The sequence below is a fragment of the Martes martes genome (assembly GCF_963455335.1).
Source record: "Martes martes genome assembly, chromosome: 18".
NCBI classification, from domain to species: domain Eukaryota; kingdom Metazoa; phylum Chordata; class Mammalia; order Carnivora; family Mustelidae; genus Martes; species Martes martes.
Genome location: NC_137906.1, coordinates 37,584,381 through 37,599,020, shown reverse-complemented (window position 1 = coordinate 37,599,020; position 14,640 = coordinate 37,584,381). Strand labels below are relative to the sequence as shown.

The 14,640-nt window shown below is 54.6% G+C and overlaps 1 protein-coding gene across 1 annotated transcript in view; it reads left to right on the top strand.

Annotated features, from left to right (window-relative positions):
• Positions 1–14,344, top strand: part of LOC308359645 (uncharacterized protein C16orf96) — a gene marked incomplete at both ends in the record, with an annotated part of 31,195 nt that extends 16,851 nt beyond the window's left edge. The window contains 9 exons of the mRNA XM_080830853.1: positions 3,260–3,334; positions 3,992–4,156; positions 5,068–5,186; positions 5,881–5,943; positions 8,672–8,764; positions 9,640–9,817; positions 9,946–10,048; positions 13,332–13,412; positions 14,127–14,344. Coding sequence (XP_080686979.1) covers positions 3,260–3,334; positions 3,992–4,156; positions 5,068–5,186; positions 5,881–5,943; positions 8,672–8,764; positions 9,640–9,817; positions 9,946–10,048; positions 13,332–13,412; positions 14,127–14,344 — 1,095 coding nt within the window. The remainder of the gene's footprint in view (positions 1–3,259; positions 3,335–3,991; positions 4,157–5,067; positions 5,187–5,880; positions 5,944–8,671; positions 8,765–9,639; positions 9,818–9,945; positions 10,049–13,331; positions 13,413–14,126) is intronic.
• Between the last annotated feature and the right edge of the window lie 296 nt (positions 14,345–14,640).

Below are 14,640 nucleotides of genomic sequence, written 5' to 3'. Positions count from 1 at the left end.
CTCCTGAAGGGGGAGCCCCTTCCTAGCCTGAGCAAGGGTGCCGGCTGTGGGCAGAGGGGCCGCAGGCTTGGTGGATGCCGAGACTGGGAACTCCCTGTCTCCCGCCAGCTCCGGGCCCTCACTGCCCCCGCCCTGCAGAGAAGCTGGGCTGCTGTTCCCGTCTGTCCGGCGTTCGGTTCGGGGGCCCTCCCCATGGAGACCAGAGCCAGTGCCTGGGGCACATGTCGTGTGTGCCCAGCACTCTGTCTCCATCCTACGCCGCAGCAGGGACCATCTCACCGTCTGCCTCCAAGTAGCTGTTGCTTGTTGAGGGGAACTGCAGAGGCCAAGGCCCGACCAAACAGTGCCAGACGGAACAAGTCAGCCTTTGTGCTTCCCGCCCCTGTGCCAACAGGAATCCGTTGCTTCTCAAAGTTAACCCTGGAAGGACCTGGAGCAGGGTTCTGTGTACAGCACACACTTCGTTAAATATTCCCTAAATGAATACAGGCGATAAGAAATCAGCAGCCCTGGGGAGCCTGTCCTGGAGAAACGAGGGAGGCCAGAGAAACGCTGTGGTTCTCTTGCAACATCTGGAGCTGTGAAGAAACGCGGCGGCCGCTGCTTTCCCTGGATGCCCGTGAGAAGCGTCGGGAACAGAGCAGGTGGCACGAGAAACACTCTTATTCATTCACCGAGTCATTCAGCCCGTGCTACACGCCTCCACTTTGCACCAGGCACCCGGCTGACGGCTGGCAGCAAGACAGTCACCATCCAGGCCCTTCGGGGCGGCGGGGGGTGGGGCAGCGGTGTATTTGTTTATTTTTAACCAGAGTGTAATTTATACACCGTAAAATGCTCAAGTCGTAAGTCTAAGGTCTGGGTCCACATCTGCCTGTTTGTGTAGCCACGCCCTCACCATCCAGTCAAAATGGAAATGTTTCCGTCCCTGGCATGCTTCTCTCAGAGAATTTCCCACCGAGAACCCAGCTAAAAAAATCAGTGGGGGCAGAACTCTTTTTCACGGACCTTACGGAAAACATGATTTGCGTTTTGCACTGGAACAAGGGTCTTCCCCTAAGCCCGAGGCTGCATTCCAAGACCCTTCCTGGAACAAGCAGTGATCCTCGGAGTTTGGTCTTGGTGCGGGAGGGCGCGGATAAGACGGCCAGTGGCTACTGAGTGCTGACTCTGCCATAATTAGCCAGAAGATGCCACTTCTTGTCTCTCCAGGCTCTGGGAGAGGTGGGGGATTAGTGCCCCAGGAAAGAGCAGGAAACAGATCCAGGCCCAGAAGCCAGCCAGGCTCACGTGGCTGGGAGGCGGCCTGCTGTTGGGGTTCAGGGCATGGCTGTGCTTTAGGTAGGCCTGGCTTTGTGCTGCCACTGACTGGATGTGTTTGTTTCCTGTGGCTCCCATAAGAAATGATCGTCAACTGCATTCCTTAAAACACTAGGGACCCGGTCCATCACGGTTCTAGAGGCTAAAAGCCTGAAATCAAAGCATTGGCAGGGCCTTGCTTGACCGAAGGCTCCAGGGGAGGAGTCTTGTCTCTTCCAGTTTCTGGTGGCTCCAGGCATTCCCTGGCTTATGGCCACCTCCCGCCAATCTCTGCTTCCCTCTTTTCTCTGGGTGTCTGTCTTCACATCGCCTCCTTTTAAGGACACCAGTCAATGGATTTAGGGCCTGCCCTGACCCAGTATGACCTCATCTTAACTAGTACATCTGCAAAGACCCTATTTCTAAATAAGGCCACGTTCACAGGTTCTGGGCAGGTGTGAATTTTGGGGAAGACATTAATCAACCCAGTACATGGGTAACCCCAGCAGTAGAAGTTAGAAGATCCCGGCTAATCACTCCTTTTTATTATTAGGTATTTTTTTTAAAGATTTTATTTATTTATTTGACAGACAGAGATCACAAGTAGGCAGAGAGGCAGGCAGAGAGAGAGGGGGAAGCAGGTTCCCCACTGAGCAGAGAGCCCGATGCCAGGCTCGATCCCTGGACCCTGAGACAATGACCTGAGCTGAAGGCAGAGGCTTTAACCACTGAGCCACCCAGGTGCCCCTGTTTTTAGGTATTAACTAGAAAGAGCCAAGTGGAGATGTAAATATTAATGTTGGGCCTGATGATTCCAAAAGGTCAGGGCTCCCCGCTGTTGTGGGGTTGGAGGAAGCAGCATGACTTGAGGCCAGAACAGGGCCTTCTTTCCATACCCCCACTTCCCGTTCTAGACCTTGGGACCCATCTTCTGGATGTGATGGAACTTGGCATTTATTAGACTTAGGTTCAACTTCAGATAACATAACCTCCTCCCAAAATAACTGACTTAAACCAGGTGTAAGTTTATTTCCCATTCACATTCAAGAAACTTGGTCCAGAGGTGGTGTAGAACTCCACAGTGCATGACTTTCATTCCTAAGCTCACCTCAAGGTACAAGATGGCTGCTGGCGCTCCAGACATTATCTCTACATTCAAGCCAGCAGCAAAGAGGGCATACTTCATTAAATAGTTATTTTTCCTACCTACTTCCTACCCACTTTCATTTACACCCCAGCGGGTCATACTGAGCTATAAAGGGGGGTGTGAAATGAATTCTTGGTTCTGGGCTGCCAGGTGCCAGCTGAAAGTTTGGGGACTCTGTTCCTGAGGGTGAGAGGGAAACCAGATACAAAGCGAGAAGCAGAAGCCTGTTTCTAGCTTTGGAGGAAACATGACCTCACCTTCTGGGGACATGGCTCAGGAGGTGTGAGGCTCTGAGACTCTTCCCAAGCAGGTTAGCTGCTGCTACTGTCGCAGGGAGGGTGCAGTACGTAGAGAGCGTGCAGAGTTAATGGGCAGAGCTGGTTCCTCATGGAGTGGGGGATGGGATATAAGAGTTTTCCTCTGACACTGAGGCACAGCCTGTGTGGCATGTAAGTGTTTGGTTGATAAATAGACTCAGGTCTCACCGGACCCCATTACAGATACGAGCTGAACTTGCCTTAAACTTCCAGGGAACCAAAGGGTAGCATGGTTTACATTCTCCTTCCTCAAGTCTGCCTCCATGTGCAGCCAAGTTCCTATGATGCCACCTCCAAGGGGACACCTGGTCCCAACGCTCACGTTCCTTCCCTTCTGATCTGGGCACCTGGAGTCCACACCTGGTGTGCCCACCCTACCTGCTAGCCACCTGGCCCTATTGTCCCTTCCTAGCACGTGGCAAGGGCGGACATGGGAGGAAGATGTTATCCGAAGGCCTCCAGGGATGGCAAACATGCCTTTTGCTTCTGTTCTTAGATTGTCCATGCTCAAATTAAAAACCTCGAAATGCACAAGGTGGACAAAAGTGCAATGGAGCAGGAGTTGAAAGAGGTGAGTGGGGGCGCCTGGGTGCCTCAGTCAGTCAAGCGTCTGCCTTTGGCTCCGGTCGTGATCCCAGGGTCCTGGGATGGAGCCCCGCATCAGGCTCCCCACTCAGTGGGGAGTCTGCTTCTCCCTCTGCGCCCCACCCCATCATGCTTGAGTTCATGCTTGTGCTCATGCATGCTCTCTCCCTAAAAGAAATAAAATATTTAAAAAGGAAGAAAGAGATGAGTGAGCAGAGTTTCCTCTCTCCTCCTGCCTGTCCATCCTGAGCCCAGCTCTCCCACCCAGGGGAATGGAATCATCCAGTCAAGACAAAACCTGGCAGAGAACCTCCCACAGTTTCCTTTCATCTTTCTCATTTAGAAGGGCTGGGGAAGCTTCTCCAAAGTTGTCCTGTCAACTTCTATTTTCAGTGACTCAGGATTAATGACAATTTATTATGTGAACTTAAAAATCATGCACCAGCTTCTCCATACACAGGAAGACCTTGGCTTAGACCTGACAGTCACGTTTGAGCCAATTAGACCCCAAGGTTGAATTTAAACCAAGGCTGGGCATTCAGGGTCCTGGAGTAAAAAACACAGACCAGAGCGGTCTGATCCCCCAGCTTCCTCCTGCTCCTGCCCCAGCAGCCCTGGCTCCCTGAGTCCCCTGTGTCTCTAGAAAGCCGACAGGAGCACCCTGGCAGGCAAGGCAAGCCGAGCCGACCTAGAGACGGTGGCGACAGAGCTGAATGAGATGATTCAGGGGATGCTCTTCAGGGTCGTGACCCACGAGGATGACTGGAAGAAAGATGTGGAGCAGCTGACCAAGGACCTGAGCACCAAGGTGAGTACCCCGTAGCAGCCATCACCTGCTGCGTAACAAGTAATCCTGAAGTGTGACACCTTGAAACGACAAGTCCTCATAGTTGCTGAGGGTCAGGAATTAGGGAGCAGCTTAGCTGAGGGACTCAGATTTCCCATATGGCTGTGGTCGAGATGATATCTGGGACTTCAGTCCTCTGAAGAGCCATTTCCAAGATGGCACCTCCGGTGGCCGTCAGCAAGATGCCTCACTTCCTTTCCACTCAGACTTCTCAAGTCTGCCTGAGCACCATCACAGCATGGCAGCCGACTTCCCCAGAGCGAGTGACCCAGGAGAGCCCAACAGAAGCTGCACTGTCTTCCATGACTTAGCCACACCGCATCATTTCCATAGCGTCCCATGGTTCCACAGGCCAGCCCTACTCCATGTGAGAGTGAATGTTCGTGGCAGCATTACTCATAACAGCCCAAAAATGGAAGCAGTCCCAAAGTCCATCAACAGATCGATGGATAAGCAAATTGTGGTCTATCCATCCAATGGAATGTCATTCGACCATAAGAAGAAATGAAGCTCTGATTCATGCTGCCACTCCGGCATGACCCTTGCAGACGTGATGCTGAGTGATAGAAGCCAGACACTGAAGGCCATAGATGGTGTGATTCCATTTGTACGAAATGCCCGGAACAGGCAAATCCAATGGCAAGAACTGGATTAGTGGGTGCCTACCCCGGGGGTTTGGAGCTCACTTTGCAACTCTAACAGCATGCATTAGGTGGATGAACCTTGTCCTAAGCTTCGTCTTTTCCCTTGCGTTGACCCCCTCACTGTTTCAGCTTAATCTTGTTACACTCTCTGTAACTTTGCTGCGGGAAGCGGGGTGTGAATGAGTCGACTAGACTAAACGCTCTTCTCTTCCCTTTGGCTGTTTGCAGCTGGTCCACAGTGATTTGAATGGTCTGAAGAAAGACATGGATGAGATCTGGAAAGTACTCAGGAAGCTCCTGATTGAAGGCCTCCGATTTGACCCTGATAGCGCTGCCGGCTTTAGGAAGTGAGCCCCTCCTGGGTAGGGGTGCAGCTCCCAGGGGTGGGGGAGACCCTCTCTCCAGAGAGGAAACCAGAGGGGCATCCCAGCAGATTCTGGGAGGATTCCAGATGTGTGTGGACCCAGGGAGAAGGGGTGGGACTTCCAGCTTGGGGGAGGGGGTGAAGGTGGAATGGGAATGAGGGTCCCCAGGGGCTCTGGCCTTGGCTGTCCAGGGGCTGCAAGGACACATCTGCTCCAAAGCCCTCTTGCTACGAATGAAACGAAGGCTCATGGAGGGTAGGGGCCATGCAAGGCCTCACAGGGAGCCTGGGGTTCTGGGTCTAGAGCCCTGTTGCCATGTCCCCCGACCCCATCCTGATAGAGTCCCAGGCAGAGGGGGACTCAGCGTTGAGGAGGGAAGGGTCTCCTGTCCTCAGATGACCCCTCATCTCTCCCAGTATCCCTTGTGAAGGGTAGCTTTCCAGAATGCCCCTGGTTTTAAAGACCTCCATTGTGTTTGCGGCAGGAACCTAAACTACACACCTTGTGCCTCCACCTGTGTCTCTGGGAGCCACAGGATAGCAGGGGGCAGCGGAGTGAACTTGAGCTGAGCAGGGCCAGATCAGAGGGGGAGTGGGGTGTGGAGGGAAGTCCTGACCCTGAGGCACAGACAGACCTGCCCCCACCGTGCAGCAGCTGATGGCTGGCTGTCTTGCAGGAAACTGTTTGAGCGGGTGAAATGCATCTCCTGCGACCGGCCGGTGGAGCTGATGACGGGCCCGTGAGTACCGCCGCCAGGGGGCGCCCACGCCCACCTTCTCTGGGTTCCCCACCTACGCTCCAGCGGAGGTTCTAGGTCCGTCACTCACCTGTTCGTCCACCCCGTATACATCATTCCGTACCCTTTATTTCATTTGCTCCCCGTCCCGGGCAGGGGCACCGGCATCCCCTCCTTTGCCAGCCCTGCCTGGCTCCCGCTGTGTCCCAGGGTCAAGGTCGACTCCAAAAGCAAAAGGATAGAAGGAAACAGGGGGAAAGATGAACTTTGTGGGACTTCCTTGCAGAGTGTATTTTGAGCTTAATACTTTTTATTTAGGTGAAATTCCCGTGCACACACCATCTTAAAGGGAGCGGTTAAGTGTTATTTGGTGCACACTCACGATGATCTGCAACAATCACTTCTAATTCCAAAGCATTTTCATCTCCCTGCAAGGAAACCCCAGACTCATGAGCAGCCCCCATGCCATTGCCTCCTCCCCTTGGCCCCTAAACAACCACCGACTTTCTGTTCCTGTGGATTTGCCTGTTCTGGACACTCCACACAAAATAAGTCATCCCACCGATGAGCCGGTTCTGGCCTCTCTGAGCATGGTGTTCTCAAGTTTCATCCACATTGCGGCAGGTGTCAGGGCCTCCCTCCATCTTTTGGGCTGAATCATACCACGTTGTGGGAGCCGCTCACATTTTGTTTACTCACTTACGCGCTGATGGACATTTGGGTTGATTCATCTTTTGGCTGTTGTGATCAGTGCTGCTGTGAACGTGCGTGTACGCAGAGTGGCTCGAACACCTTGCTTCTAGGTATTTTGGGTATAAACCTGGAGGCGGTGGAAGAGATGGGTCCTGGGGTCCCTCAATGGTGAACTCTTCGAAGAACCACCAACAACACTCCCACAGGGTTGTTGTTGGTTTTTTTTTTTTAAGATTTTATTTATTTATTTGGCAGAAATCACAAGTAGGCAGAGAGGCAGGCAGAGGTGGGGGGGAAGCAGGCTCCCTGCTGAGCAGGGAGCCCCATGCGGGGCTCGATCCCAGGATCCTGAGATCATGACCTGAGCCAAAGGCAGAGGCTTAACCCACTGAGCCACGCAGGTGCCCCCGGACTTTTACCTCTTATTTAAATTTATTTAAATCTAACCATAATTTTAAATTTATTTGAATTTAACCATAAATTTAAATAGCCACCGGTGTCCAGTGGTTGTCATATTGGATGGCACAGTCATGGAAGAGTTATTTAGTGGCCTCGAAGATTGTTCACAATAACTTAAATGAGAAAGTCAAGTAGTTTGTGTGTTATGATCCTATTTTTGTTTTGTTTTTTTAGCAAGGTTTACTGAACCGTAGCAAAGTAATAACACAAAGCTCCCAAGGAGGGAGGGGACCCGAAGGGGTTGCCCATGATCCTATTTTTGTTAAAAAAAAATACAGGGGGGGGCACCTGGGTGGCTCAGTGGTTTGAGCCACTGCCTTCGGCTCAGGTCACGATCTCAGGGTCCTGGGATCAAGTCCCGCATCGGGCTCTCTGCTCGGGAGGGAGCCTGCTTCCCTCTCACTCTCTCTGCCTACTTGTGATCTCTCTCTGTCAAATAAATAAATAAAATCTTAAAAAAAAAAAAAATACAGGGGCGCCTGGGTGGCTCAGTAGGTTAAAGCCTCTGCCTTCGGCTCAGGTCATGATCCCAGGGTTCTGGGATCGAGCCCTGCATCGGACTCTCTGTTCAGCGGGGAGCCTGCTTCCCCCTCTCTCTGCCTGCCTCTTTGCCTACTTGCGATCTCTGTCAAATAAATAAAATCTTTAAAAAAAATACATAAACACAGAAAATTAGTGGAAGGACACATATAAAAATATTTGTCACATGGTTATCGAGCTTTTTGTGTTTGTGCTTCTCTGTCCTTTTTATTTTATTTATTTTTTAAGATTTTTATTTATTTATTTGACAGAGATCACAAGTAGGCAGAGAGGCAGGTAGAGAGAGAGGGGGAAGCAGGCTTCCCGCTGAGCAGAGGGCCCAATGCGGGGCTCGATCTCAGGACCCTGGGATCATGACCTGAGCCAAAGGCAGAGGCTTTAACCCACAGAGCCACCCAGGCGCCCCTCTCTGTCCTTTTTAAAATGCTGATAATATGTATCACCTTAACATTTTATTGTGGCTTAAATAACACAGTAAAGCATGTAAATATTTACGGTGCAAACTGATGATTTCTATACGTGTGCACACCTTTATAACCACCTCTCAGCTCAAGGTGTACAGCAGTTCCCACTGCTCAGAGATTATATTTCCTTTTTCTTTTTTGTGAATGTGAAATACACAGAACACAATCGACCATTTTAAAGTGGGCAGGTCAGGGGCATTGACCATATTGTGCAACCCCCCTCACCCCGCCCCACTTCTAGGGCCAGAGTGTTTTAACTAGCTTTCCAGAAGGAAACCCCAGCCCCATCTGCGGCCACTCCCCATCCCCTCCCCCAGCCCCTGGGAAACTCAGATCTGCACATGTTCTGTTTTTAGGATTTGTCTGCTCTGGCTTTTAGTTTTATACTCAGAACGGTTGTTCTTTATGACGGTTGAAGATTACTGGGACTTTTCTGAGCCCTGAGCCCAGCGGGGACATGGACATCTCCAGAGAGAAGGATGGGGTGAAGGGTGGTGGACTTCCTGGAGGAGGAGGGAGCCTGGGACTGTCTGCTGGCCACTTGCACCTCCCACGGAACTCTTGTCCTCCAACAGGCAGCTCATCACCATCCGCAAAGCCCACCTGCTTTCGAGGCTGCGGCCGGCCAGCGCCAATACCTATGAGTACCTGCAGCGGCAGCAGATGAGGTGAGTGCGCTGGGGGCCTGCCCCAGCGGCCCGCAGGAGCCGTAGCCCTGCAGAGAGGCCAGCTCTGGTCCCAGGGCATTGCCGGCCATCTGCAAGGAGGCCGTTTGGGGAGGGGACTGGGGCAGCAGGGGGCCGGGGAGAGGGAAGGGTTCTCATTTAAATCTCACCACTGCTGTGAGCTAGGCTGGATGGGCCACCCTCCAGCAGGAGGAAGCAAGCAAGGGCCCCCGGCCTCACTGCGCTGAGCACTTTGCCCCAGCCACCCTCGGTGAATCCTTCAGCCCGCCCTCTGAGGTGTATTCTGTCATGGCCAGGTTTTGTAGTTGAAGGACCTAAGTTTCAGAGAACTTCAGCCCCCCGCCCAAGGTCACAAGTAGTAAGTGGCGGAGCTGGTTGCCCATACCTGCATTTCCCAGAGCACCTGGCGGGCTCCCTGGGTCCTGGTCCCACCCTCGACCTCCTGACATCCCCCCCTCTGCGGCTGCCTCATGCACCCTGGCCTGAGGTCCTTCTGGCCAGGTGGGGGGATGATGGCTGACCAGCAGTCGCAGCCACATAAAGGGGAGAGCCACGGGGGCCTGCACCCCCGCCTCCCTATGCCTGACTCCTCCTTGAGATCACAGGTTAAAAGCCTTCGTTGGGCCAGACCGGGGTCCCCAGGGGTGGCTGGATCTGGGGGAGAATAGCCTTGGTTTTTCCCTTCTGTCCCAACTACACCTGTCCGTACCCACCCACTAGCCCAAAGTGCCCCCCACAAACTCAAGCTGGAAGAAATTCCAGTCTTACCTTGCCACTGGGCAGGCCCTTGGGTCCATCCTGATGCTGCTGGGGCAGGGGGTTCTCCCAGCGGCTGCTGTCGTGTCTGCCTACCTCAGGGAACACCAGCGGCTACAGCAGCTCCAGGACCTTGGAGACCGGGACAGGAATCTGGATTCGCTGGGGTCCCCGAAAGACTGGGGAGATGGCCCTGGCAATGCCAGCCTCAAGTTCAACTCCTATGACTTGTCAACACTCTACCCCTATGGGGACCCCGAAGTGTTGGACTATGACACCGTGAGTATGGCAAACACCCTGGGTGTGGGCGAGCCATGGGGGCGCCGTGCTCTGCCTGCTGAGCCCCTGTATGTACTGGAGAGGCAGGGGAGGACACTCCCTGACTTGGGGTCTGGGCCATCTAACAGGCCGAGGTGGACATTCTGGGAGTGGACGGCATCCTGTACAAGGGCCGAATGACCAGCCAGGATGGGGCACGGCCTTTGACCAGCGTTGAGAAGGAGCTGGCAGGTGAGAAGAGTCAGGACTTCCTGGGAGCCCCTGTCCTAGATGTCCTGGCTTTGCTGGGGAGTCTGAGGCGTTGCAGGCAGGCCTCAGAGCTGGCCCATCCCAGACTGGGACATCCTTACACAGCCACTTGCAGAAATGGGGTTCTACTGTATGCCAGGCACTGTACCAGTCAGGTGGCAGAGGGGGAACAAAGAAAGATGGGCTGTCATCCCAGGGTTTCCACACAAGCGGAAGAAGCAGATTGTAAGCAAATAACCTGAAGGTGAGGGCCCATTGTTTGGAACACCAGTGAATAGCTGACCTGAGGGGAGGACCCTGGAGACAAAGCATGCTGGCCTAGGCAGGGGTGCCAGATGGCCTCACGAAGGAGGGATGCTGGACTGGGGATGGGAGAGTTATGAGAAGGACGTCAGTCCAAGGAGAGGCCTCTGATGATGGAATAGGGGACAGTTGGGTCAAGGGGACAGTTGGAAAGAGAGCAGTCCAGGTGGAGGGCATAGCAGGTGCAAAGATCCTGTGGTGGCTGGAAGCCAGGCACAGTTGGAACTCAGGAAGGTGAGTCTGTTTGTGGTGAAGCTTGGGAAGGGGTTGGGAATGATAAAGAGATGTGGACAGACCCTGGAGGCCTTACTGTCTTACTGTCCCAGGTAGGTGATGGTTGGGTTAGTGGGGGACATATGGAATCAGTCATTCTGCTTGCTGCAGCATCAAGACCCCCATTCCAGCTGGTTCCTATGGGGAACCCCAATCCTCGGCTCCAGCAGTGGGCTGGCTCTAGGGGAGACTCTGTTTCCTCCCCATTTCCACCTGCCAGGAGCCTACTGCGTTCCTTGCCTCTTCCTCCAGCTCAAGATGCCTCGCTCCGACCTCACTTCTGTCCTCACCTCCCCTTCTCTGACTCTGACTCTCTGGCCTCCCTCTTCAGAGCCTTGCGATGACACTGGGCCATCTGGATGATTCAGGATCCTAGGTTCTAAGGGTTAGGACTGGGGCATCTCAGGGGCATTGTGCTCCAAGTCCAGACTCCTTGGCCAATCTGGTGTGTGTGTGTGTGTGTGTGTGGCAGGGGCAGGGGGGCAGGGATGGCTTGTCCCCTGTCTGCCCCTGTCCCCAGCCTCTCAGAACTGTTTGTCCATCTGTCAGTGAGCCCGGCTGTCTCCCACCCCTGGGGATCTCTCCGTGCTTTGTGCCTGCCTCGAAGCCCTGGGGGAACCGTTCTCATCTGCCAGAGCTTAGGGTCCCCTTCTGTTGAGAGGCTCCCAGCTCCTTGGCTTCTGGCTTCTGCAGAGGTGGGGAAGCCGCAGAGGAGGGCTTGGGAGGAGCAGGTGTCAGGGTCAGGTGGCGAGTTCGGGTTCTGACTTTTAGAGTCCAAGGCATTGGTGGGACCTCAGGGAGAGCGTTGGGTCAGAGCTAGGCTTCCAAGGCTCACTGGGTCTTGATTTTGAAACTTTGCCCTGGGCCCACATCCCTCCCCTGGCAGGGTTGCGGTGAGACACTCTCAGACCTGTGGAGGGATCCAGGTGCCACCTGGTGATCAGAGCGGGGGCCTCGGGGTACCCCTTCACTGGGCATTTGATCTTACCCAGAACCCATGAAATACACTGGAATTAGATCTTTGTTCAGGCTCAAGAAACGGGTGATGGAGACCTTGAGACAGAGTTAGGAATTCAAGAGGTTTGGGCTGGCGGGTGGGCGGGGGTAACAGAGAGCAGAGAGGAATTGGAGGGAGCCAGCAGAGACCCTCAGATAGTAAGCAGACCTGATACGGTCCAGGCCAGCCTGGTGGGGGGCTTCTGAGCCAACACTCCCCAGCCCTGGCCAGGCTGTGAGCGGCCAACAGCCCAGAGGCTCCAGCACGAGGAGGCTACTGGCTGATGGTGAGTTCTTCCTTAGAAGGGAGACTCCGCATTGCTGGCCCCGCTGCCTCAGGGCCCTGGTCTGTCGGCTGGTCACTCCCTTACACCCCTTACTGGTGCTGCGTGTACTGTGGATAGCACTGGGGACACCCGACGTGGACAAAATGAAGTTGCCGCCCCCTTAGGGTTTTTACTCCATGAGGGACCATGAGATATAAATAAATAAATATTTATTTAAGAAAGGACATTCAAAGCGGGAATTGTCAGGACACCCAGGGAAGGACATTGTCTCCAGGCAGAAGGAACCATCCTGTGTCCTTTACTGGGAGGAGCTTGGTGCCCCCGTAACTTGTCCTGAGGGGCCAGGCCTGGGCCCTCCCCTGCGTCTTCACTCTTAACAGCCTCCCCCCGCCCCCATGGACTCCCCTCTTCTTGTGCACACGTTGGTCTGGGGGGCCAGTCGTGGATTCTTGGCTGGACACGGAGAAAGGCGATGCCTTGGGTTCAAGCATGAAGTTTGGAGCCAGACCCAAGAGGCCAGATGTTGCACAGCCCTGGGTCTGTGAAGGGTCCAGAACAGGCATGGTTTGCAGAGACAAAGAGCACGTTCCGCGCCACTAGGGGCTAGGGGCCTGGGGGCGGGGGGGGGGGGGGATCGGGAAGGAGTGCTTCGTGGGTACAGGGTTTTTCTTGGGGGGCATGAAATGTTCTGGAATTAGGTAGAGGTGGTGTGTGCCCACCACTGTGAATGAACTTAATGTCACTGAATTGCTTGCTTTAAATGGTGAATTTTGTGGGGTGCCTGGCTGGTTCAGTTGGTGGAGCATGTGACTCTTGATCTCGGGGTTGTGAATTTGACTCCATGTTGGGCATAGAGATTACTCAAGAAAAAAAGTTTTTTTAAATAAATGGTGGGGCGCCTGGGTGGTTCAGTCTGCCTTCAGCTGGGGTCAAAATCCCGGGGCTTTGGGATCGAGCCCCGCATCAGGCTCCTTGCTCAGCAAGGAGCCTGCTTCTCCCTTTCCCTCTGCTGCTCGCCCTGCTTGTGCTCTCTCCATCTGTCAAATCAATAAATCTTAAAAGTCAATAAATAAATGGTTAATTTTGTGGAATATGAATTTTACTTCAAAGAAAAAAATTCATACACCCCTGATGAGGGACGGGAAGGTGGGGGTGGGGGCACAGTAGCGGTCTGGCCCCAGCGGGGTTATCTATGCCTTGAGAAACTCTAGACTCGGGAATGTGGGAGGGGGAGGCTTCCCCAGGGGCAGCGCGGCAGGTGTGTGTGTGGAGGAGGCGGGGCCGGTCTGGGGAACCTCGGGAGCTCTGGCCTTTGCAGGAGGGGCGGGGCCTCTGGGAGGGGGGCCGAACTCTACAAGAACTGAGCCCTCACCCGCCCTGTTTCTTCCCCTTTCTCTTCCACGAAGCTGTGAAGGTTCCACACCCCCCAGCTCGCAACCTGTATGATCGTGAACGCCCGAGTACCTTTTATGGTCCCATCTACCTCCGTGAGTATCTGCCCTCCTAACGCCCTGGCCCAGCTGGGGTTCTGGCAGGGTCTCCGGTGCCCCCCAGTCCCAGCCTGGGGCTCTCCTCCCCATCGCATGCGTCTCTCCCCTGCCCTGTGTCAGGGCCTGAGTAGGCCCCTTGAGTGGCCCCTACCCAGCACCCGGCTTCCTGGCCATGGCCTCCAGCCACCCTGGGTCCCTAGTTTGCCTTTCAGCGGGGTTTCCTGGCCCTGGTGCCCATCCCAGGGGCCGAGGACCAGGGTCTGTCCGCAGGTGTCTAACTAGCTGCTGGGGTGGGATACGGAGCCTCTTCGTTCTCCGGGGCCTATCTGCCTGGGGCCCCATGAGCCAGGCTGGGGGTACCCCTCGGATTCCTCTCGCCATGCACCAGGGATCTGCGGGCGCGGTCACCCACGCAATTTCTCCCTCGTTAGCCCTTGCAATCCTCAGCCCCGCTCTGCGGGCGGACAGTGTGGAGCTGGGCCCCCCCAATCCTGGACTCCAGATCCATGTCCGGTTCAGCGTCCATTTCTGGCGTCATTTATTTGGGGTCACCCCTCCCCCGGGAAGTTTAGGGTACCTGGAACTGGTTGAGCCGTGGGAAACCACTTCTAGTATGGTAGCTTCTCAGCTCCTTAGTAAGTAGGACCCCACCGGCCAGCCTCCCTGGAGCATGTTCCTGGGACACATCACCGACTTTCCTGCCTCTCCCAGCCCAGCACCCCCACGCCAGGGTGCGCTCGGCCGCCTCCAGGCCCCCGCCTGCGATGCCAGCTCGGCCTCCATCGCTGCCACCCCTGCCCCTGCTCCCGCCACTGACGCCACCCCCAAGGGACGCCCAGCAGGCCCCAGGGCCCACCCGGCACCCAAGACCTCTGCGCCTCGAGTCCCGAGCCAGCATGCAGGCCTCTGAGGAGTCCACCAATCCGTGAGCCTGGTGTCCTGCACCCCTACCTCCCCTCCTCTCCCCCTGCCCCCAGAGAGTCTGGCCTGGGGTGGGGGGTGGGGGGTGGAGGCACGTGCTGCACCTGGGGGAAGGGCCTCCATAAGGGACTCATTTTGACCCAGTGGCTATTTTAACTCTATGCATATAAATACACACAACACAATCTTTCTTATCCTACCCTTCCTGGAGTACATAGCTTTCTAGATTGAATTTTCTACTAAACCAATATAATTCCTTGACCAAATTTCAATACAACAGCTAACTGGCTCTTAAAAACACTTT